Source organism: Garra rufa, chromosome 21 (genome assembly GCF_049309525.1).
Source record: "Garra rufa chromosome 21, GarRuf1.0, whole genome shotgun sequence".
In the NCBI taxonomy this organism is placed as follows: domain Eukaryota; kingdom Metazoa; phylum Chordata; class Actinopteri; order Cypriniformes; family Cyprinidae; genus Garra; species Garra rufa.
The window spans coordinates 8,001,671-8,023,331 of NC_133381.1; the positions used below are offsets into that span (position 1 = coordinate 8,001,671).

The window sequence follows — 21,661 nt, forward strand, 5'->3', positions numbered from 1 at the left end:
TTAATGTCAACTAAATAAATAAAATGAAATAAAATAAAATTTCAAAACTGAATTTATATTATGCAAAAATAAATGAATACATAAATCTGAACGTTGAATTAACAAATAAGCAAATAAATAAATAAACAAAGGGACAAAATAAATGTAAAATTAATTGTCAAATAAATAAAAAATAAATAAAATGGGAATGTATATATATATATATATATATATATATATATATATAAATGTAAAATAAATAAATAAATAAATAAATGGGGCATAATAAATCTAAACTTACTGTTAAATAAATAAAATGGGATGAAATAAAATGTAATTAAAATTTCAAAATTAAATTTATATTACACAAAAATAAATGAACATAAATCTGAATGTAGAATAACTAAACAAATAAGTAAATAAAGTAAATGTAAAATGTCAAATAAATAAATAAATAAATAACTGAATAGAAAAATAAATAAAGAATAAGAATAAATAATAAAGAATATAAGCAAATATGAACATTAAAATAAACAAATGATGTCTTAAAATAAAAAATAAAATAATATAAAATAAATAAAAGGTACACAAATAAAAATTAAATCTAATATAAATAAATAAATAATGGGATGAAATAAAATTTGATTAAAATTTCAAAATTGAATTTATATTACACAAAATAACATAAATCTGTATGTTGAATAAACAAATAAGTAAATAAATAAAAGGTACAAAATAAATGTAAAATTAATGTCTCATAAATAAACACATATAGAATAAAAAAATAATAGAAAAAATAAATAAATAATGAAATATGACCAAACATGAATAATTAAAATAAACAATAGATGGTGTTAAATAAACTTAAACAAATAAACAAATACATATAAATAAGAATTGTATAGAAAAACATAGAGCAGAATATAATGTTTTCTACTTAGATTGGGGAAAATTAAATAAAAAAAATAGCAAGTAGACACTGTAGCCGAGATGGTCTTCAGAGAACTGAATAAGGCATTTCTGAGTTCATATTAAGATTTTGAGATTGAGACTCTGTATCTACACAAATCTGAGAACAGCTTAAGACATTACAAATCTCTATAGAAGACTTTTTTATAGTAAGATTTTATGTAATATCAGAGAAACATCTCATTTGTGATTTTTCTTACCTACAGACACCTGTATCTTGTTGTGGAGCTCAGAACATGAATTCTGTCTTGGGAATGTCAGGTTGTTCTCCAGTCTAAGTAGAAAACAGTGAAATGCAAGGCCGCTCAACTGATCAAACATCAAACCTGGGAGAAGCTTTCAGTGGACGTACAGTATAATGAGACCACAAGGATTTGCTTTGACTCATCAACATATATCAAGTGTTTCGCTAGCGAAGGATCAAGGTGTTTTGTGATACACAACATTAGACGGCTTGCTATTGAAGCTTAGTTTTAGAAGGTACATCTTAATCTTGGTCTGCATCTGTCTACTTGTTTTAAGGCTGCTAACAAGCTGTGTTTATCCAGTGGGAATATTAATCCTGTGGGGATGTTTAATGTAGTTCAGTCATTTTGTGAATTTTAAGTGGCTGTTATTGAATCATGAAAGAAACATGTTTGAGTGACAGCTCTAAATTGCCCAGTGATTAGTGCCACGCTGTACTGGCTTCCTCAGATGCCCCCATCTAACTTATAAAGCTGCTTGTAAAAGCTTTTGACATGCAAAGGCAAAGTGGTTAAATGAATTTTAAAGAAAAGTTATTAGTCAGTACATTAGGAGTGCCGCGATTGTTTAATTGCTCAAATGAAAGAGAATTGCTGGAATGAAACTGTCTCACATTAGTGCCTCATATTTTAGTGCACACAGGCAGTAATGTGTTAGATTTCAATTGTCATGTCCATTTAGAAATGTGTCAAAGTTAATCATGCACAATGCAAACTGTCATCTTTTGTTACCGCCCTAAAAATGAAATAACATATTCTATTAAAAAAAAGCATGCATTGGTTAGGTGCTTGCATGTAAGTACTTGCAAAGTGTTTCTGGCTTTGCTCTACAGTCTTGGCCTCACACTGTACACATGCTAGTAGACAGCTTGTGTAAATGCGCAGTGACTAAACTGGCTCTTTTCCCTCCTACTTCTGAACAGTGCTGTATTGTGTAACAGATTTTCTGTGAGAACACTGATCTAATTTTCACACAGAGCTGATACTGAGACAATAAACATGGTGACTCTTAAAGAGTCTTTGAAATCAAGAATGATTCAGAATTATGCTCATGAAGCTACAATCTCATGCTATTTTTTGATTTACATGCTATAGAAAAGCAAACATAAAAAACATAATACACTCTTAAAAAATAAAGGTGCTTCACAATGCCATAGAAGAACCTTATTTTGTCTAAATGGTTCCATAAAGAACCTTTAACTTCTGAGGAGCCTTTCTGTTTCACAAAAGGTTCTTCAGATTATAAAAAGCTAAGAAAGACATTGTTCTTTAAAGAACCTTGAACTGAATGGTTCTTTGTGGAACCAAAAATGGTTCTTCTTTGGCATGGCTGTGAAGAATCTTTTAAAGCACTTTTATTTTTAAGAGTGTAGCGCCATTTTGGAGAGTATCCACTGAATGCAAACAGCGTATACGTTGTTCTGTGTTGGCCACACGACACGGATACATTGTTTTCGTCCAAATCAAAGCGTAAATATACATAAAAAATGTATCCACGTGGCACAGCTGACACAAAACAGATGAACATTTGGCAAAATAGACAACTGGACATCATTTTGTGTGTATTTCTACTTTCATGCGACACAAAAGAGTGCTTGTGCGCTGTGTGAGAGACAGTGTGTACGCTCATAAAATCAGACCGAATTGAGTTTTCTTTTGTGTAATCATATTTAGCCATATGGCTGCTCCCAGATATTTACATTTTTGAACATTTTATATTTTGTGGATAGATCCATAGGATATGATACATTTCAGATCTCCTACACATCTAACCTCCTAACCACACAGCAGATTTGCTCTGAATGAATCTCTTCCCAAAATCGTTCCTCCCTAACATTGACAAAAATGTCAATAGGTTTTTGTCATTCTGTTGACACAAGTTATGACGGAAATTATTTGTCAACGAAATTAACACTGCTTTCTTTGCACATTCGCTTTGTAAACTCTGGGTCAATACTTCCATCTACATCACGCGTGACCTTTTCAATGTGACTATGTAATTGGTGAAGTCGAACTAGTGCAAAATGAGCATTTGTGGTTAAAAAGTATATACATTTTTATTTTATTTTAGATCATTTTGCCAGATAAGACCTTATTCCTTGGCTGGGATCGTGTAGAGCCCTTTGAAGCTGCATTGCAACTGCAATTTGGACCTTCAACCTGTTGGTTCCCATTGAAGTCCACCATACAGAGAAAAATCCTGGAATGTTTTCCTCAAAACTTTGATTTCTCCTCGACTGAAGAAAGAAAGACATGAACATCTCGGATGAAATGGGGGTAAGTAAATTATCAGGAAATTTAGTGAGAAAAAGTTTAATAAGAAAGAAAGAAAGAAACTTGTTAATAATGTTTTTCCTACTTAGACTGGGGAAAACCTGTTATTCCCAAAACAGAATTTAAGTTCCACAACAGGACACCAAGATCTGTAGGAGAGAAAAATGACAATAAGATGACTTAAATATCTCAACGCTTTTCCTAGACAGCACAAAGAACAAATGGACTTTTGTGGTTTTTAGCTTGACATTATATACATGGTGGTAGACAGGCTGTGTTTAAAATGTGCAGTGTCTAAACCATTTTTTTTGGTCCATCCTACAACATGTCACACTAAAATCTTTCAAAATATTACAGAATATCGGCATAATTCATGCTCACAAGGTGAAACAACACACCTGTCAAGTCAATCCACCCAGGTGCTTGTATTAGCTGATGTAGGACTGTTTCCTGCTCAAAAGACCAGCATATGTTGTGTTTTTGGTGCCTGCTACTTAAACAGCATGTCGACTAGCCTCAGCAGCTGTTGCACAGCATGCCAGTGCTGATCCACCATCTAGACCAGCACTAACCAGCAAATGCAATTATATGCTGTTTATGTCAGCAGGGTTGTTATGATGTAAGCCGTCTGGAGCTGATGAAGTTAAAGCAACTTTAAGTTAGCAGTTTAACATTTCCTGGCAATTGATACTACCATGGGCTGTAGTGTTCAAACCCACTTTTAATTAAATCATGACTCACTAGCTGTCTTCCTTCAAGATGTGCTGTAGGAGGAATTCAGTACTAGAGCATGTCAAATTTTTATAAATACACACATACCACCTACTAAATAAACAGTGTTGTATTGTGTAACACACTTCTGTGAGAACACCGTTAAACTGAGACTAAGATTTAAAAAGGTGTGTGTATGTACACTACCAGTCAAAAGTTTTTGAACAGTAAGATTTTTTATGTTTTTTAAGTCTCTTCTGCTCAGTAAGCCTGCATTCATTTGATCCCAAGTACAGCAAAAACAGTAAATTTTTTAAATGTTTTATTATGTAAAATAACTGTTTTCTATTTGAATATGTTTTAAAATATAATTTATTCCTGTGATTTCAAAGCTGAATTTTTAGCATCATTACTCCAGTCACACGATCCTTCAGAAATCATTCTAATATTCTGATTTGCTGCTCAAAAAACATTTATTATTATGTTGAAAACAGCTGAGTAGAGTTTCTTTGATGAATAGAAAGTTCAAAATAGAATTTTTTTGTAACATTATTAATGTCCATATCATCACCTTAGATCAAATTAAAGCATGCTTGCTAAATAAAAGTATTAATTTATATACGTAATTTATTTCCCAAAAGCTTTTTATTTTCAGATAAATGTTGATCTTTGGATCTTTCTATTCATCACAGAATCCTGAAAAAATTTACTCAACTAAATTACTTTAAATGTTGATAATAGTAATAAAATTGTTTCAACAAATCAGCATATTAGAATGATTTATGAAGGCGCTGAAGACTGGAGTAATGATGCTGAAAATGTAGATTTAATCACAGGAATAAATTACACTTTAAAATATATTCAAATAGAAAGCAGTTATTTTAAATAGTAAAAATATTTCATAACAATATTAATGCTTTTTCTGCATTTTGGATCAAATAAACGCAGGCTTGGGGAGCAGAAGAGACTTCTTTAAAAAACATAAAAAAATCTTAAGGTCTGGTAGTGTATAATAAATATAATTTATAATATTAACTTTTTATTTACTTATTATATAGATAATGTTAATTTTATTGATATATTAATTCAAATATTTGTTGCAAATTAGCAACAAACATAAATAAATAGGTAATATATAAATACCATTTTTGAAATGTATATAGAATTATTATGTTATAATATTTAATGATAACAAATTAGCATAAACATAATAAAAAAGCAATAAGAAACAACATATTACATTTTTATTGTTATTATCACTTTATTTACTTTTTATTTACATTATATTATATAATGTAATGTTAATAAAAAAGTAAATAATAAAGTTATATAACATGTATACATTTATAAATATTAACATGATCATATAAAAAAGTAATACATGCATATATAAAATTCATAGGATTCAAAAGGTCTATCTAAGAAATGTTGCTGAGGTGTTCTTTGTGCATTTAAGGACATTACTATATTGTTAGGGAGTTGCTAGTGTGTTTTTATGGGTGGAATGACTAGTAAAAATGTTTAGTAATAATTAATAATGTTCAATACCTCTCCTCTATAGGCTGGTTTGATTGTAAATTGTAGCTTTACAAAACAACAAAGCTCTCCCAAAACACCTGTACCACCTTCATTTCAACTTTTTGTTCTTTGTTCTTTCTTGGCATTGTGGTAACTCCTTTTCCTGTTACCCATAACTCCATTTCCTGTCCTGATCCACCCCCCGACCCTCTAGATTGTAGAACATAAAATCAAGTGCTCCCGTAACCTCACTTCTGGCCATTCATTGACATTTCCTCCAGGAAGCATCTGCTGGTCACTCATGAAACGGCCTGTTAGAAGGACAGAATAATACAGTGTTAGTCATGGGACATTCAACACCGCATTAGTCCCATGTGAGCCCTTGAAAACACACGCTGAGGTCAATCAACACGCATTGGAACCTGACAGCGTTGAGTGCGACATGTAAACAGAGGTATAGAACTACTGTACAGCGCATTCCCAAATGCAATGAGCGATGCTTCCGGGAATTTTTTCCAGGGGTTTGTTTTGTCAAAGAATCCTGTTACGGAGACAATGAACAAGTAAAATAAATGGGGAAAGTCCTTGTCTAATATTATACATATGTGTATGAGAATATTAGGATTTTCCAATGTCTTAAAACATAAAACCCTCAAGGAGGTAATGGGTGTGGACCCATGATTGGATTTAACAAATCCTGTGCCAAGGAACATAGGCTTTTCCCTTCGGTTTGAGCTCATCTATCACTCTACTGCGGGAGTTTGTGTATTACGCGAGCTTTTGTTACACCACCAACCGATTTTGTTCATAGTTGCGATTGTTTTGCTTCGGCAGCACCAACACCCAAGAGGAAGTGAATGGCTGTATCAAGGCTGAACAGACTTCCTGTGCTTGTTGTCTTGGGAGGACCTCACAGGGGCAGCTAAGAAAGCCAGAGAAAAAAGCAGACAGTTTCATTTAGTTCCAGTCAGAGGGCAGACATGGAGCTTTGGATGGGATTTTATCTTGTGAGCTTCCTCAACATCGCACGCTGTGTGCCTGAATCGTCCTACACTGTTCATCTAAACAAACTTTCATTCGAAAAAGCTCAGAATTATTGCAAACCTGGAAGTTTCCTAACCAACATTCCAAATGAGAAGGAAATGGCAAAGATTCTAAAAACAATCTGGGATGAGAATAGCAAAACTGACACGTCATTTTGGATTGGACTAAAGAAGGACAAAGGCATCTGTGTTGAACAGCATTTAACTCTTAAGGGATTCCACTGGACAGTGGACAACAGCACTCAATCTGATTTTAAAACCTGGAAAGTTGAACCTCCAGTAACTTGTGCAATTCTTCGCTGTGGGCTGCTTTCAGTGGAGTACAGTCACTCTGGTGCAAAAAGCAATGGGTTTATGGATACAACCTGCAGAAATGAACATGCTTTTATCTGCAAACGAAACATCCAGTTGGAATGTCCTCGTCCAGAAATACTCAGCTCACATGACATGATAGAGCCAAAAAATGATCCGTATACACGTGAGATTGTTTGCCGGTCTGGTGCCAGGTTCAATCTGACATGCTCCAAAGATCTAGTTTGGACTGTGGCGGGAAACGAAAATGTGGATATATCGCAACTCTGCCTGGAGTGCAACAAAGGCTACAGGAGGGATGCGTCCGGAAACTGTGCGGATGTAGACGAATGCAAAGAATCCAAACCATGCGAGCATGAATGCCAGAACACAGAAGGCTCCTACAAATGTCTACATTCATACAATGGCAATGACATTAATGAACCACCACAGCCACCCACCACCACTCTGAAAAACAGGGGCAATTCTGTGCAAACTCAACCAACGTCTCCACCTGATGATGTCAGAACAAATGAAACAGTTTTGCATATTGACGAGAGTGCTGGAGACATTTCAAATATCGTAGTACCTGCGATTATAGCTCTGCTGATTTTCATAGTGCTGCTGGTGATCGTGGCGGCCATCGTGAAGGGCTGCCTCAGGAGGAGATCCATAAAACTGGCCCGGAGGAAGGCAGAGGCTGTGGCTCTGAATGGATCCAGCTCCATGGAGAAGGTGAATGAAAAAGAGGAAACCTAAGTGGGAGAGACTGTGCAAATGTAAAGGATAATTCAACATGACACATGCAGACTACAGAGGGTGCTTACTGCAAGATATTCCACTCTCAGAACATTTGGGTGTGAGGTCTGGAGTCACAGGAGTGCTGTGTAATCACTGCCTTTGAGTTTCGTTTGCCATTCTGTCTCACAGTTGAAATCAGGGTCTTTATGCCGATGTGGATTTGGAAATCCTATCTAGGTCACGTCGACGGTAATTAGATTTATGAGAAGCGTACTCTGTCTTTGTTTACTCTTTCATAGCTGATATTTAAATGCACCCATGTGGAGATGTAAGAACTGTAGATATTGTGTTGTCTAATTATATATTTCTGTTGTTTCGCAACATGAAAGTTTTATACGTGTCTTTTTGACTTAAGTGTTATATAAATAAAGACGGATGTTTAAGCTGCTGTAGCTACGCTAATACCTCACTTAAATGTCTTTATTACCTAACAGATATCGCTGAAATATGTGTCCTGAGAAATCATACTCGTTTCTGGCACTGCTTGTAAACAGCAAAAAGAAGAATCTGACTACTCACGCGTGGATTCAGTTTTAGATTAGTCGGGTTATTAATGTGCACTTCCGTTTGGTGCCGCTAGAGGCTCTGAAATCACTTACAGCAGCTTTACAGAGTAGACACCCTCAGTATTTTGTTTACATGATTCTGACCGATATGGCAGTCGACTTGAACTTATACTGATAACTAACAATGTGGTTGCAGCATCACGCATTTTTTTTAATTATTTAAAATATATTGTTTAATAATCATAATAAAATAGTCTTTAAATTTTAAGTTTTAAAATTGTATGGATCTGGCTTTGTGTCCAGCTCATTTTGCTGCTTGATATTGCAAATTGACGTGTCACCTGCTAAAAAAAAAACCCAGCTAAACCCAGCCTAGGCTGGTTGGCTGCTGGTTTAAGCTGGAAGTAGCTGGTTTTAGCTGGTCTCCCAGTCTGGTTTTAGCTGGTGGAAAAGTGCCCAAAATCCTTCTAAAACCAGCCTTCTGCCCAGCTATGACCAGCTAAAAACAGGCTGGTTGACCAGCTAAAACCAGCCAACCAGCCTAGGCTGGTTTTAGCTGTTTTTTTCACCAGGGTCTTACCATATTTTAATGTATTATATTGATTATGAACACGCTGGTTGGTTACTTTTCCCGTAAGACTGGACATGGCCATGTGTAAATATAATGTGCAAGGCTTCCAGTCTAATCCACTTCCAGCTATTTTTAGCTGTACAAAACAGCAATTTTTGATATTGCAAACTGGTGTGTCTTACCATATTATTTTAATGTATTGGATTAATTATGAACACAGTGGTTTGTAGTGCAAACAGCTTTACCGTTTACTGCACGTTGTTATTCTTCTCGCTATTTACAGTGGCTAATAAACCGGAAGCCCCGCACATTCACAGAAAACGGCTTACTTCCGCATTGAAAAATAAGTTAGATAGTGGCTAATGAATGCGTTGAAGAATAAGGTGGTTATATTTCCCCTTTTGTCTAAAATGGGATCATAGTCTTTGAGGTTTCTTGCTAATACTTCACAATTACGAAGTACACAATACATAAATTATAAATATGAATGAATGAATAAACTCATTGCAGGCAAAATGGATTACAAGGATAGCCATAAATCAGCCTTAATTAGACATATTCCCTGTAGCAGCATAAACGTAGATATCCAGCAGTCATTGGAAACTTCTTACAGGCTTCAGGTCAGATTTGATATCTCACCTTCACTATTAGGATTAGGTTTACAATCAACTTTCAGAACTGTCTTTTAGATTTATTACAATGCTTTTAATTGAATTAATTCAACATGTGCTATATAAAAAAGTGAAAACTCAAACATTTTCAAATTTTTTGCTTGTTTGTTTGATTTTTGGCAACATAACTCTTTTTTACCGTTATGTATGTGACCCTGGACCACAAAACCAGTTTTAAGGGTAATTTTTTTTTATTGAGATGTGTGCATCATCTGAAAGCTGAATAAATAAGCTTTCCATTGATGTATGATTTTAGGTCAATATTTGTCTGAGATACTATTTAAAAATTTGGAAAAGGGTGCAAAAAGAAAATTTTAAACTTGTCCATATTAAGTTCTTAGCAATGCATATTAATAATCAAAAAAGTTTTGTTATTTACGGTAAGAAATTTACAAAATACCTTAATGGAACATGATCTTTCCTTAATATCCTGATTTTGGCATAAAAGAAAAGTACTATTTTTATCATTTTGACCCATACAATGTTGGCTATTGCTACTTAAGAGTGGTTTCGGGGTGCATGGTCACAAATTTAAAAACAAAACTGTTCGGTAACTGAATCGTGCTTTACCGACTGCGGTGACATCATATTTGCATACTGCATTGCGATTGGTCATTTTTCCTGCATACATTTGCGTACTTAATTGGCCGACTGTCATGACAAGGCAAAGCGGTTCTGATTTCATTTCTGTACACAGAACCTAAACTGCAACACAATTTTGTTTCCTGCAAGTTCTCTTCGGAGTATCACATAATACACTGAGAGTGAAATATTTCCCCAGGTTTTATTCCACTTCAAAATGAACAACTAAATATTTGGCTGTGGATATTTCTTTTCTTTTTTTTTATCCGAACGTCACACGTTTTTTTCCATATCGACACACTTTATAATAACTTTCATTAATACGCCTTTCAAAGCATTATATAATCCGCGTACAGGCAAAAATTAGCACATTAAGGAAAGTTATTATGAAGTCTTACCAATACATTTCAAGAAAAACACATACTGCAATGACAACAGATAACAAAACAAGTCCTTATGCTGTAATAGCGAGTCCTACAGCGTTGTAGTTCTGGATGTGCAGGTGCCATTCCTGTACGTGCTGCCCGACTCCAGATTGTCCGGCTGAAAGTCATCCACACTATATCCTCGACTCTTCAGAGCCGTGGCATAGTAATCTATGGGCTCCTCCGTGGCGTTTTCCCACCACCGGAGGCATAAAATCCTCTGGAAGGAGCGTCTGAAGTTGTCTGACAGGAATCCGTACAGGATAGGATTGGCACAGCTGTTGGCATATCCCAAAATCACAGCCAGCTGACTGAGGGTGGCATTGTGCTGCTGGACGAACACGCTAACCAGCTGCACGATGTGAAAAGGCATCCAGCAGATAACGAACACCGTCACCACCATCATCACCATCAGCGTGATCTTCCTCTCAGACTTTTTGCGCTGCTGCCAGCCCGCTTTCAGCGCGACCACCCGCATCTTCACTATGATGAGGATATAACACATGCATATGGCAAAGACAGGGAACAGAAAGCCCATCAGAAAGGCGTAGATCACAAACACAGCCATCCACTGACGCTCGGGCTCTGGCATCTGCATGTTGCACGCCACCGATCCGTCAGAGTTGGGTGCAGTGGTGGAGAAGATGATGATGGGTAGAATAACCAGGATGGAGAACATCCAGACCCCTAAGTTGACCATTTTGGCGATGGTGGGTCTCCGGTACCGGGCTGCTTTGATGGGATGCACCACGGAGATGTAGCGATCGATACTCAACACAGTCAGACAATAGATGCTGGTGAACATGTTAATGGCATCAACACTTAAAACCAGCCGACACAGGAGAGACCCAAACGGCCAGTGGTGAAGTAAAGAAGAGGTGACCAAGAAAGGCACACTCAACATGAGTAACTCATCCGCGATCGCCAAGTTCAAAATGTAGATATTCGTCGCAGTTTTCATCTTCGCATACCTGAAGATCACATAAATCACCATCGAGTTCCCACAGAGTCCCACCAGACACACTACGGAATAGATGAAGGAGATGAAGATCGCGCTGCTGCCATGAGAATCCCCGTTATGCGTCTCGTTGTTGGAGGAGTTTAACAGATACAAACCGTCCTCCAGGTTCTTGAAGGTGTCGTTGGGCAGCATTCCGACACTGTTTCGAGGCTTTCCGAGGCTTTAAAGTGTATAAATACGCGCTCAGAAGATGCGCGCATTGATGCTGCCAGACTCCGGAACGCGCATCCCGACGCTGCGGCGGTTTCAGCACCACGGACAGTTACTCCACATCCACATGCATCACATTCACAGACGTCACACGTGCAACATGACGCCATCGGCTCCTAATGGGTTTGTGAGCGCGTCTGAGAGGCAAAAATAGTTTCTTGACGACACCTAGACCTTCTTTCGGTGTCAATAAACTCAAAATAACAAAAACAGACATTTTCAATATCAAATAAAGCAATGCAAACAATGTTTGGTCTTTCTTTTTGCCAAAGTCAACTTAAAACAACACTCTTGATTGTATTTAGAAAGCTGTATCTGTATTAGTAACCTTTGTTTTTTAGATTTTGGTACTCTTTTTACTTTAGATTAATGTGGAAAAAAAAGAGAAAATGAAACTGACCTTTGGGTCTCTGGAGGAGATTTCATTATGGTCAGGTCATATCCTTAACGCTGTCAGAGGACTGTTCGGAGAATCCTAGAAATAATTGTGTTTCATTAAAAGTGCTTATGATTATATTCATTAGAAACCCAACCTATCTCCTCTGTTTAGAATAAAACAGGTAGGCTTAGTTCCCACACTCAGTTGAGTTTAAAATTCATAGGTTTTCTTCATGCCCTTTCCCTCTAAAATTGAATAAAACATGTTGTTCATTTTATGACAAAGGAGGAGGTTTTACAGGGCAAATGAAAAGCTCAGTATTTTGAATCTTGAACCCTGATATGGGCATCTTATGTGACTGTTGCCATAGTCTTTTCATAGTTTTCATATGCTGCACAATGCCTTATAATAACAACAAAACAGTCGTGAGTGTGAGGAGGAAGCTTATCTGTGTTTATTTCTGGCACCACCTAGTGATGGATGCAAAGCTAAAGAAAAGAATCCGGCTTCAGCTAAAATGAATGCTGTTTGAGGTACTATAGAGTTCAGGTAAAATACCAGGTTTCTGATCCATTTAGATGCATCGTTGCATGTATGTAGATGAACATTTTTATACAATACAACAACAATGAACTAACCAAATGCGGTATATCTGGTTAAAATGGCTTAATTTTCACTATTAACTCACTTAATATAATTCACTTAATATGAGTACATGTTTCAGAAATCAATATCCAAAATGTTTAGGTTAAACTCTCAGTCACTTCACTTATAGGGTTTTGAAGTACAGAGAACTAAATAAATAAATACAAATGAATACAATAAACAAATAGATAGATAAATAAATAAAAAATAATAGTTTTGTGTGTAAACACACACACACACACACACACACACACACACACACTACCAGTCAAAAGTTTTTGAACAGTAAGATTTTAATGTTTTTTAAAGATGTCTCTTCTTCTCACCAAGCCTGCATTTATTTGATCCAAAGTAAATAAAACATTTTTTTACCATTTTAAATAACTGCTTTCTCTTTAAATATATTTTAAAATGTAATTTATTCCTGTGATTTCAAAGCTGACTTTTTAGCATCATTACTCCAGTCACATGATCCTTCAGAAATCATTCTAATATTCTGATTTGCTGCTCAAAAACATTTATTATGTTGAAGCAGCGGAGTAGAATTTTTTTTAGGTTTCTTTGATGAATAGAAAGTTCAGAATAACAGTATTTATCTGAAATAGAATTCTTTTGTAACATTATAAATGTCTTTATCATCACTTTTGATCAAGCATTCTTGCTACATAAAAGTATTTATTTCTATAATTACTTTTTTTATATATTGCTAATTATAATTCCTTTGTTATATACTGCCTTGTTTTAAATACTAATAATAATAATAAAAATGTTTCTTGAACAGCAAATAAGCATATTAGAATAATTTATGAAAAATCATGTGACACTGAAGACTGGAGTAATGATGCTGAAAAAGTAGCTTTGATCACAGAAATAAATTACATTTTAAAATTATATTCAAAGAGAAAGCAGTTATTTTAAATAGTACAAATATTTTACAATATTATTTTTTTATAATAATTTATATAATTAATATTATTTTTCTGTATTTTTGATCAAAGAAATGCAACTCTTACTGTTCAAAAACTTTTGACTGGTAGTGTATATTGAGCCTGTTGCATCTTGTTCAGTCTGATCTGCCAGAAAGCAATAGGCTAAAGACAGTCACTTTAAAATGTCAAGTTTTCACTTTTAAATTATAGTCTGTTTATCAAAGGTATAGTTAGTGGGATTTTTGTTTTTATCAACAGCTGTGGAAAATCATTTACATGTATTAATTTAGCAGATGCTTTTCATTTAAAGTGACAACACAAACAATATGTCATCCATCCGATTTGTTAGAAAACATAGCACATTATGTCAGAGCAGACTTCAGGTGATGAGTTTAGTGGATGTTGCTTGAAAGTGGAAGAAAAATTAAGTCGATTTTTGCTAAAAAAATAAATAAAAAAAAAAAAATAATAATAATTAAAGTTTGAACAATTTCAGTATGTTGTAACATTCCCACAATATTTTATGCATTTAACAAGACAGCTGGTAAGACGTGTCAGACCTAAATAACCATTTCACATCTGAAATAATTTTATCCTCTTCACTTCAAGCCAAGACACTCCATCTCCAATTGCTCACACCTTGATATAAGAAGAGCAAAAACCTGAAACTCTTTTGTCAGAATTTGAGTGATACCTCTTTTTTTCTCACAGATGGAGACTCGTGTTGTCCTTGAAATGTAATGAGCCCAGTCAGAGCACAACATGTGAGGAACAGATGGCCGTCTTCACACTCTTCTCTCTAAAATTCTCTCTCTCTTTCTCTGAACTGGAGAAGAGCCAGATCATTCAGCAGGTGTTTCTCTCTTTCCATCTAGTTAAGACCAGAGTCTTCGCCTGGTGTCATATGAAGTGACCCGACCTCTTCAGGGCGAATATGATTTTAGACATCAGGTAGATACAGCTGTCCGGGGTCTGCTTATTAAAAGACATTAATTAGTAAGACATATGATTTCATTTTAGTCAGTAAATTAATTGTTTCGCAAGTAAAACAGATGGTAATTCTAAAAATAATTTCCTTTAATGAATAAATAGTCTGTTCTAAACCCCAAGTATTAAACTTCTGCTATTCTGATATATAATTGCTAAATGTACAGATTCCACTCAAACTCTTGTGGCATAAAAAAAAAACATCTCTCCATTGATGATCATACATTTTAAAAATTGCCAACATTTAGTTACATTATAGTTGATGTTTCACCAGTGAACAAAACTGCCTGTCCATGAAGGAAAGATGGCCTCCAGGTTGTGTGCTTCTGAGCTGCATGAATCAGCCAACCATCTGCTATTGAGATGAATGAGAAACTGCAGGTACTTTAGACCTCCTTGGCTGACAGAATAAAAGCAAAACAGGTACTATGCAGTCTATGAGGTCCACTCTAATTTTAAGGTCAGTAGAATTTTTAAAGAAATCAATACCTTTTATTAATAAGGACACATTATATTGATCGAAAATTACCCCAAAACATTTATAATGTTACAAAAGATTTTATTTCAAAGAAGTGCTGTTTTTTCACTTTATATCCAAAGAATCCTAAAACATCTATCACAATTTTGCAAATCATAATATTAGATAATGTGACACTGAATACTGGAGTAATGATGCTAAAAAATCAGCTTTGCATCACACAAATCAAATTTCATTTTAAAATAAACTGAAATAGAAAATAGTTATTTTAAACAGTAATACAATTTCACAATATTATGTTTTTTACTATACTTTGTATGTAATGAATGCAGCCTTGGTGAGCAAAAGAAACATTAAAAAAAATCTAACAGTCTACAAACCATGTTTTAATGAGTTATGTCTGGCTTATTCACTTAAAATAAAATTTCATAAAACATTAATTTAAATGATGTTTGATTAAACAAGGTTCAGGAGGAGCACGATCAGATAATCAACCCATTCGGCACAGGTGCAACCTGTTTAACCAATCATTCAATCAGCGCATCCTCTATATATATTACCAGCCGTCTTACCTCCATCCAGCGACAGTTTCTTGGTATTCGGTTTGGCGTTGGTCAAAATATTACAGTCAAAGACTAAACCTGTACCGGGGGTTTTGGATCATCCGTTGCAATCTGTCGGCCTTAGATTGACTTCGCCTCGCTCGACACCACTAGTACCGCACGAGACCCGGCTTTCGAGCGTCGCAGCGACAAGCCTCAGACCAGCCTGGGTCGCGCCCTACTTCTCACCGCAGCAAACCCGACTCGCTTCCCGCTTTGGTTCAACTATTCACCGCTGCCTTTTCCGGCCGCAGCGCTTCATGTAGTCAGACCACCAGCTCTCGTAGCAGTCGCTAGCGAGAGACGGGCCGTGTTGTTAATTATTTTTAGGTAAGTTTAGTGGACGGTATACGGCGTATACCCACTATTTAAAACCCCTTTTGATGTGCATTATTCAGTAACGTTAGTGTTCCGCATTAGCCAAAATCATGACAGTCTACCACATCCAGTCATATGTGAATAAATGTAAATATTCGCTAAAGACAGTGATAATGCAGCCAGGACCGTGGCGCCGGCTTGCTATGAAATGTATTTGATGATTGCGCCTAATACGCCCGCTCCCTAGTCATTTGAATCACTACAAAAACAACACCTTACAAAGAAAACTAGTAAGATTTTTACGATCAAACGTTTCTTAAACCAGCGAACCCCTGTAAACATTTTAGTCCAAGGATCCAGTAATGCGTTCAAATAGAAAGTTAAAAACGAAATTCATAAACGAAGCGTATGGCCACTTCTCCAGGCATTACTACACCACTTGTTAAGCCGCTAAAGGCAGTCAGTTGTTGCTAAAAGCCGATAAACAATGCGATGCATAATTTATTCATGTCATTTCGTAACCAGAACACAAATGAAATTATTAAACTTTTCTGTGCGTGATGTTTCAGTATTGTAGCTGGGTTTTTAAATTACACATTGTACTCCGAGATAAATAAGATAAGGATTATAGAAAATAAACTGTGTTCTTAAATTAACAATTTTGAAGTGGCAAACTAACAACTAAGGCGCATCATAAGGCAACCATTAATATTTTTGTTGAGTTCAACTATAGCAACCTACCGGTATTTAGACTTTTTTTCACACACACACAATCTCAAGGTAAAGTTTGTTCCGCTACAGGTCTGCACCTGTCGTATGCCCTCGTTTAAAATAATGCCTCTTACCTTTTCTGTTTATCAAAGTGTCGTTATCAACAAAGACACGTTTTACTAGTTTGTAATATACATGTTCATTCAGGCTGCTGACCGCTGACAAAATAATATGCTCAATATAGCGCCAGCTGGTTTCTGTTTTCAAACTCTGGTCAATTTGAGCGTGTTTTCTCAATTTACTCCGTTAAATTATTACAGCATTTATATCCAAATGCACATTTTTCCAAAGAATAAATTATACTTCTCCTGTCGATGCATAAATTTAAGAAATAAGCTTAACAAATTGTATTATGATTTTGTCATGTTTATTCCTGGGCGCATTATTCAACGTACATTCACACTGTCACGTTAATAATGCGAAGGAGAGCTCGTACTATACACAATATTTTAATAATAATAATAATAATAATAATAATAATAATAAAAAAAAAAAAAAAAAAAGTCATAACGCACAGCCAGCACAAATAGACAGAACGGTAAATAATGTACTTGATTATAAGCACCCATGTTCAGAATTAATAGACACAGTATCTATGATGACCCAAAGCCGACAACGTTTTAGAAGAAATGTTTGCTCTTTGAAGAAGTAAAACATCGGTATGTATCATAGCACCACAAACCACTCCCCTTTCCCGTGACCCAAAGCTAAAACAGCGAAAACAAACATAAGGCTGCCTCCGCAAGCTGTAAAGGCTGCACAGACTCTCCAGCATTTTCTTCCGCACATCTCAAGCTTCAGTGACCTACAGCTACAGCAGCCGAAACAAAAGCGAAGTTGCTTCCGCTTGCAACAAGCCTTAACATCTCAGTGTTTTCCTCCCGTTACTTCTAATCCCTTTTCCTTTTCAGTGGCCTACAGCTCCCATAGCAGACGCTAGTGCGAGGCCGCTTTCACTTGCTGTGCAGGCTACACAGGCTCTTCAAGATGTCTCAAACCGTACTCGCTTCCCAATGAAGGAGGCATGAGGCTGTCTGTGTTTGCCACCTAGGCCCACACATCTCAGACTTTTCCTCCTGTTACTAATAACCTCTTTCTTTTCAGTGGCATCCAGCTCCCATAGCAGACACTAGCCCTATTTAAGTATGAGGCTACCTCCCTGACAATTGCGGCCCATGCTCCTCTCCCTCACAGCTTTCTACTTCATTCAAAATAATGTTGTCTTTCTCCAGGTCAAGTTCTGGCTCTTAAGCATCAGGATGAAGCAGGTCATCAGCAAGCCTAGGCCGCGCCCCAGACTCGGCCACTCCTCACACTGCACGCTATCATGGCTTTTTCTCCTATATTTCCCATGCCTTTCCTTCTATCTCCTGCAGCAGACGCTAGAGTGAAGCTGCCTCCGCTGGCCGCTCAAGACCTCTTACTCTTACCCTCCTGCTACTCCTTTTCCCTATCAGTAACCAGGGGCTAATCCATGCGTGAGGCTGCCTCCACAAACTGTTATGGCACCGCCCTATCTTCATTCTGATCCTTCTTTTCAATCTAAACCTTGGTATTATTCACAGCAGTCCCACTACTTACTCCACTGAATGCTGTCGCTCTGGAACCACCCCCTGGGCCTAATATCATCAAGTTCCAGATTCTTGCAAAAAATTCAGAGCACTGGATCTGGAGGCGGGCCAATCGCCAACCCCAGTACCTCACTATTCGCAACTCATATTCCCATAACTCATCCCTTGAAACCGCTCCTTGACACGTCACTCGACTTTATCCTCCAAGCAATTTCTTTGGCTTGGAGATTTTCGGAAACCACAATAACGTCTAAATTCAACGGCATCAGATTTACTACAAAAGGCTACTACATTGACATTTAACCTCCTTTCTCTAATTTAACTTTATCACACCCCTTTTATTACTTTCAATTTGGGGACGCGCAAGCTAAATCTGCACTGTATCCTCAATTTGTCGTCGACTCCAACCACCCCGTTGTATGTTAAGTTTAATCATTGTCACCACCAGCCGTCAAATTCAATTTCTTATTTAGCATCGGACGGGGCTCCCCCTTCCGGTGCAGCAGGGCCACGGCTCCCTTCGGTCACGGCGTGAGCCCTCCGTCTGTCATTCGGGTTACGCTGCCTACTCGACGGCGGATGTGCTCTCCCTGCCGGTGCAGCAGAGTCGTGGCTCCCTTCGGTCGCAGTGGGAACCCCTCATCCGACGCTCGTCGCCTCGCAAGGGGGTCTCTCCCTTCCGGTGCAGCAGAGCCGCAGCTCCCTTCGGAAGAAGTGAGAGTCCCTCCATCAATCGCCTATTTTATTGCCTATCCAGCATCGGACGGGGCTCCCCCTTCCGGTGCAGCAGGGCCGCGGCTCCCTTCGGTCACGGCGTGAGCCCTCCGTCTGTCATTCGGGTTACGCTGCCTACTCGACGGCGGATGTGCTCTCCCTGCCGGTGCAGCAGAGTCGCGGCTCCCTTCGGTTGCAGTGGGAGCCCTCCATCCGACATGCCTCGCAAGGGGGACTCGCTCTTCCGGTGCAGCAGAGCCGCAGCTCCCTTCGGAAGAGGGTCCCTCCATCAATCGCCTTATCTTTATCGCCTATTCAGCATCGGACTGGGCTCCCCCTTCCGGTGCAGCAGAGCCGCGGCTCCCTTCGGTCGCAGCGTGAGCCCTCCATCCGACGCTCCCCTCAAGGGGGACTCTCCCTTCCGATGCAGCAGAGCCGCAGCTCCCTTCGAAAACAGTGAGAGTCCCTTCATCAATCGCCTATTTTATTGCCTATCCAGCGTCGGACGGGGCTCTCTCTCTTCCGGTGCAGCAGGGCCGCGGCTCCCTTCGGTCGCAGCGGGAGCCCTCCATCCGACGCTCCCCTCAAGGGGGACTCTCCCTTCCGGTGCAGCAGAGCCGCAGCTCCCTTCGGAAGCAGTGAGAGTCCCTTCATCAATCGCCGATTTTATTGCCTATCCAGCGTCGGACGGGGCTCTTCCGGTGCAGCAGAGCCGCGGCTCCCTTCGGTCGCAGTGTGAGCCCTCCGTCTGTCACACGTTACGCTGCGTACTCTACAGCGGACGGGCTCTCCCTCCCGGTGCAGCAGAGTCGCGGCCCCCTTCGGTTGCAGTAAGAGCCCTCCATCCGACGCGCCAACCCCCGCCTCGCAAGGGGGACTCTTCCTTCCGGTGCAGCAGAGCCGCAGCTCCCTTCGGAAGCAGAAGGGGTCCCTCCATCAATCGCTTTATTTTTACACATTCAGCATCGGAATGGGCTCCCCCTCCCGGTGCAGCAGGGCCGCGGCTCCCTTCGGTCGCAGTGTGGGGCCTTCCGTCTGTCACACGAGTTACGCTGCGTACTCGGCAGCGGTCGGACTCTCCCTCCCGGTGCAGCAGAGTCGCGGCTCCCTTCGGTAGCGTGGGGGCCCTCCATCCGACGCACCTCGCAAGGGGGACTCTCCCTTCCGGTGCAGCAGAGCCGCAGCTCCCTTCGGAAGCAGTGAGGGTCCCTCCACCAATCGTCTTGATTCATATAAAAAAAAAAAAAAATAAAAATAAATAAATAAATAAAAATAAAACAAAACCCGCCTCGCAAGGGGGACTCTTCCTTCCGGTGCAGCAGAGCCGCAGCTCCCTTCGGAAGCAGAAGGGGTCCCTCCATCAATCGCTTTATTTTTACACATTCAGCATCGGACTGGGCTCCCTCTTCCGGTGCAGCAGGGCCGTGGCTCCCTTCGGTCACAGTGGGAGCCCTCCATCCGAGGCACCTCGCAAGGGAGACCCTCCCTTCCGGTGCAGCAGAGCCGAAGCTCCCTTCGGAAGCAGTGAGGGTCCCTCCACCAATCGCCTCATATTTTGCCCATTTCAGGGTCGGACTAGGCCCCCTCCTTCCGGTGCAGCAGAGTCGTGGCTCCCTTCGGTCGCAGTGTGAGCCCCCTATCCGTCGCTCGAGTTACGCTGCGTACTCGACGACGGGTGGGCTTTCCCTCCCGGTGCAGCAGAGTCGCGGCTCCCTTCGGTCGCAGCTAGGGGGCCACATCCGACCATCGAATCGTTTATAAAAAAAAAAAAAAAAAAAAAAAAAAAAAAAAAAATTGGCACTCTCCTCCTTTTCCTTACATAAATTTAGTTCTACGCATATTTTGGGGGGGCTACCTAAATTTCTTGCTTCGTGGCAGCTGTCCTATGCATAAAAGCTTCTTTGGGGAGTTCTCTGGTTCCGGCCTGTATTCCGGCCCGGAACCCTTCCCCAGGACAGCACGCCAAAATATGCTTAATACTCGCTCAAGCAGATTAGATGTAAGGGCGAACTCGTGAAATGATGTTTGATTAAACAAGGTTCAGGAGGAGCACGATCAGATAATCAACCCATTCGGCACAGGTGCAACCTGTTTAACCAATCATTCAATCAGCGCATCCTCTATATATATTACCAGCCGTCTTACCTCCATCCAGCGACAGTTTCTTGGCATCCCTCCTCCACCCCTACTCCCCACTTCTAATCTGTTTCGATCCTACACTAGCAGGGGGAGTTCTCTGGTTCCGGCCTGTATTCCGGCCCGGAACCCTTCCCCAGGACAGCACGCCAAAATATGCTTAATACTCGCTCAAGCAGATTAGATGTAAGGGCGAACTCGTGAACTGAGGAATATTTTTATTGCAATGAAGCCGTTTCAGTGAGAAGATGATGTCTTGCTGTACTTGAATTTACAAGCTTACTTGAATCTACAAACTAATTTAGTTTTTCGAA

The 21,661-nt window shown here is 38.9% G+C and overlaps 2 protein-coding genes across 2 annotated transcripts; one reads left to right on the forward strand and one right to left on the reverse strand.

The window, feature by feature from the left end:
• The first annotated feature begins 6,638 nt into the window (after positions 1 to 6,638).
• Positions 6,639 to 8,233, forward strand: clec14a (C-type lectin domain containing 14A). The gene has a single exon (XM_073827074.1). It carries the CDS (start codon positions 6,677 to 6,679, stop codon positions 7,787 to 7,789), a length of 1,113 nt encoding a protein of 370 aa, XP_073683175.1. The 5' UTR covers positions 6,639 to 6,676; the 3' UTR covers positions 7,790 to 8,233.
• A 140-nt stretch (positions 8,234 to 8,373) lies between these two features.
• On the reverse strand, positions 8,374 to 12,022 carry sstr1a (somatostatin receptor 1a). Its single transcript, XM_073827075.1, has one exon. It carries the CDS (start codon positions 11,737 to 11,739, stop codon positions 10,636 to 10,638), a length of 1,104 nt encoding a protein of 367 aa, XP_073683176.1. The 5' UTR covers positions 11,740 to 12,022; the 3' UTR covers positions 8,374 to 10,635.
• Between the last annotated feature and the right edge of the window lie 9,639 nt (positions 12,023 to 21,661).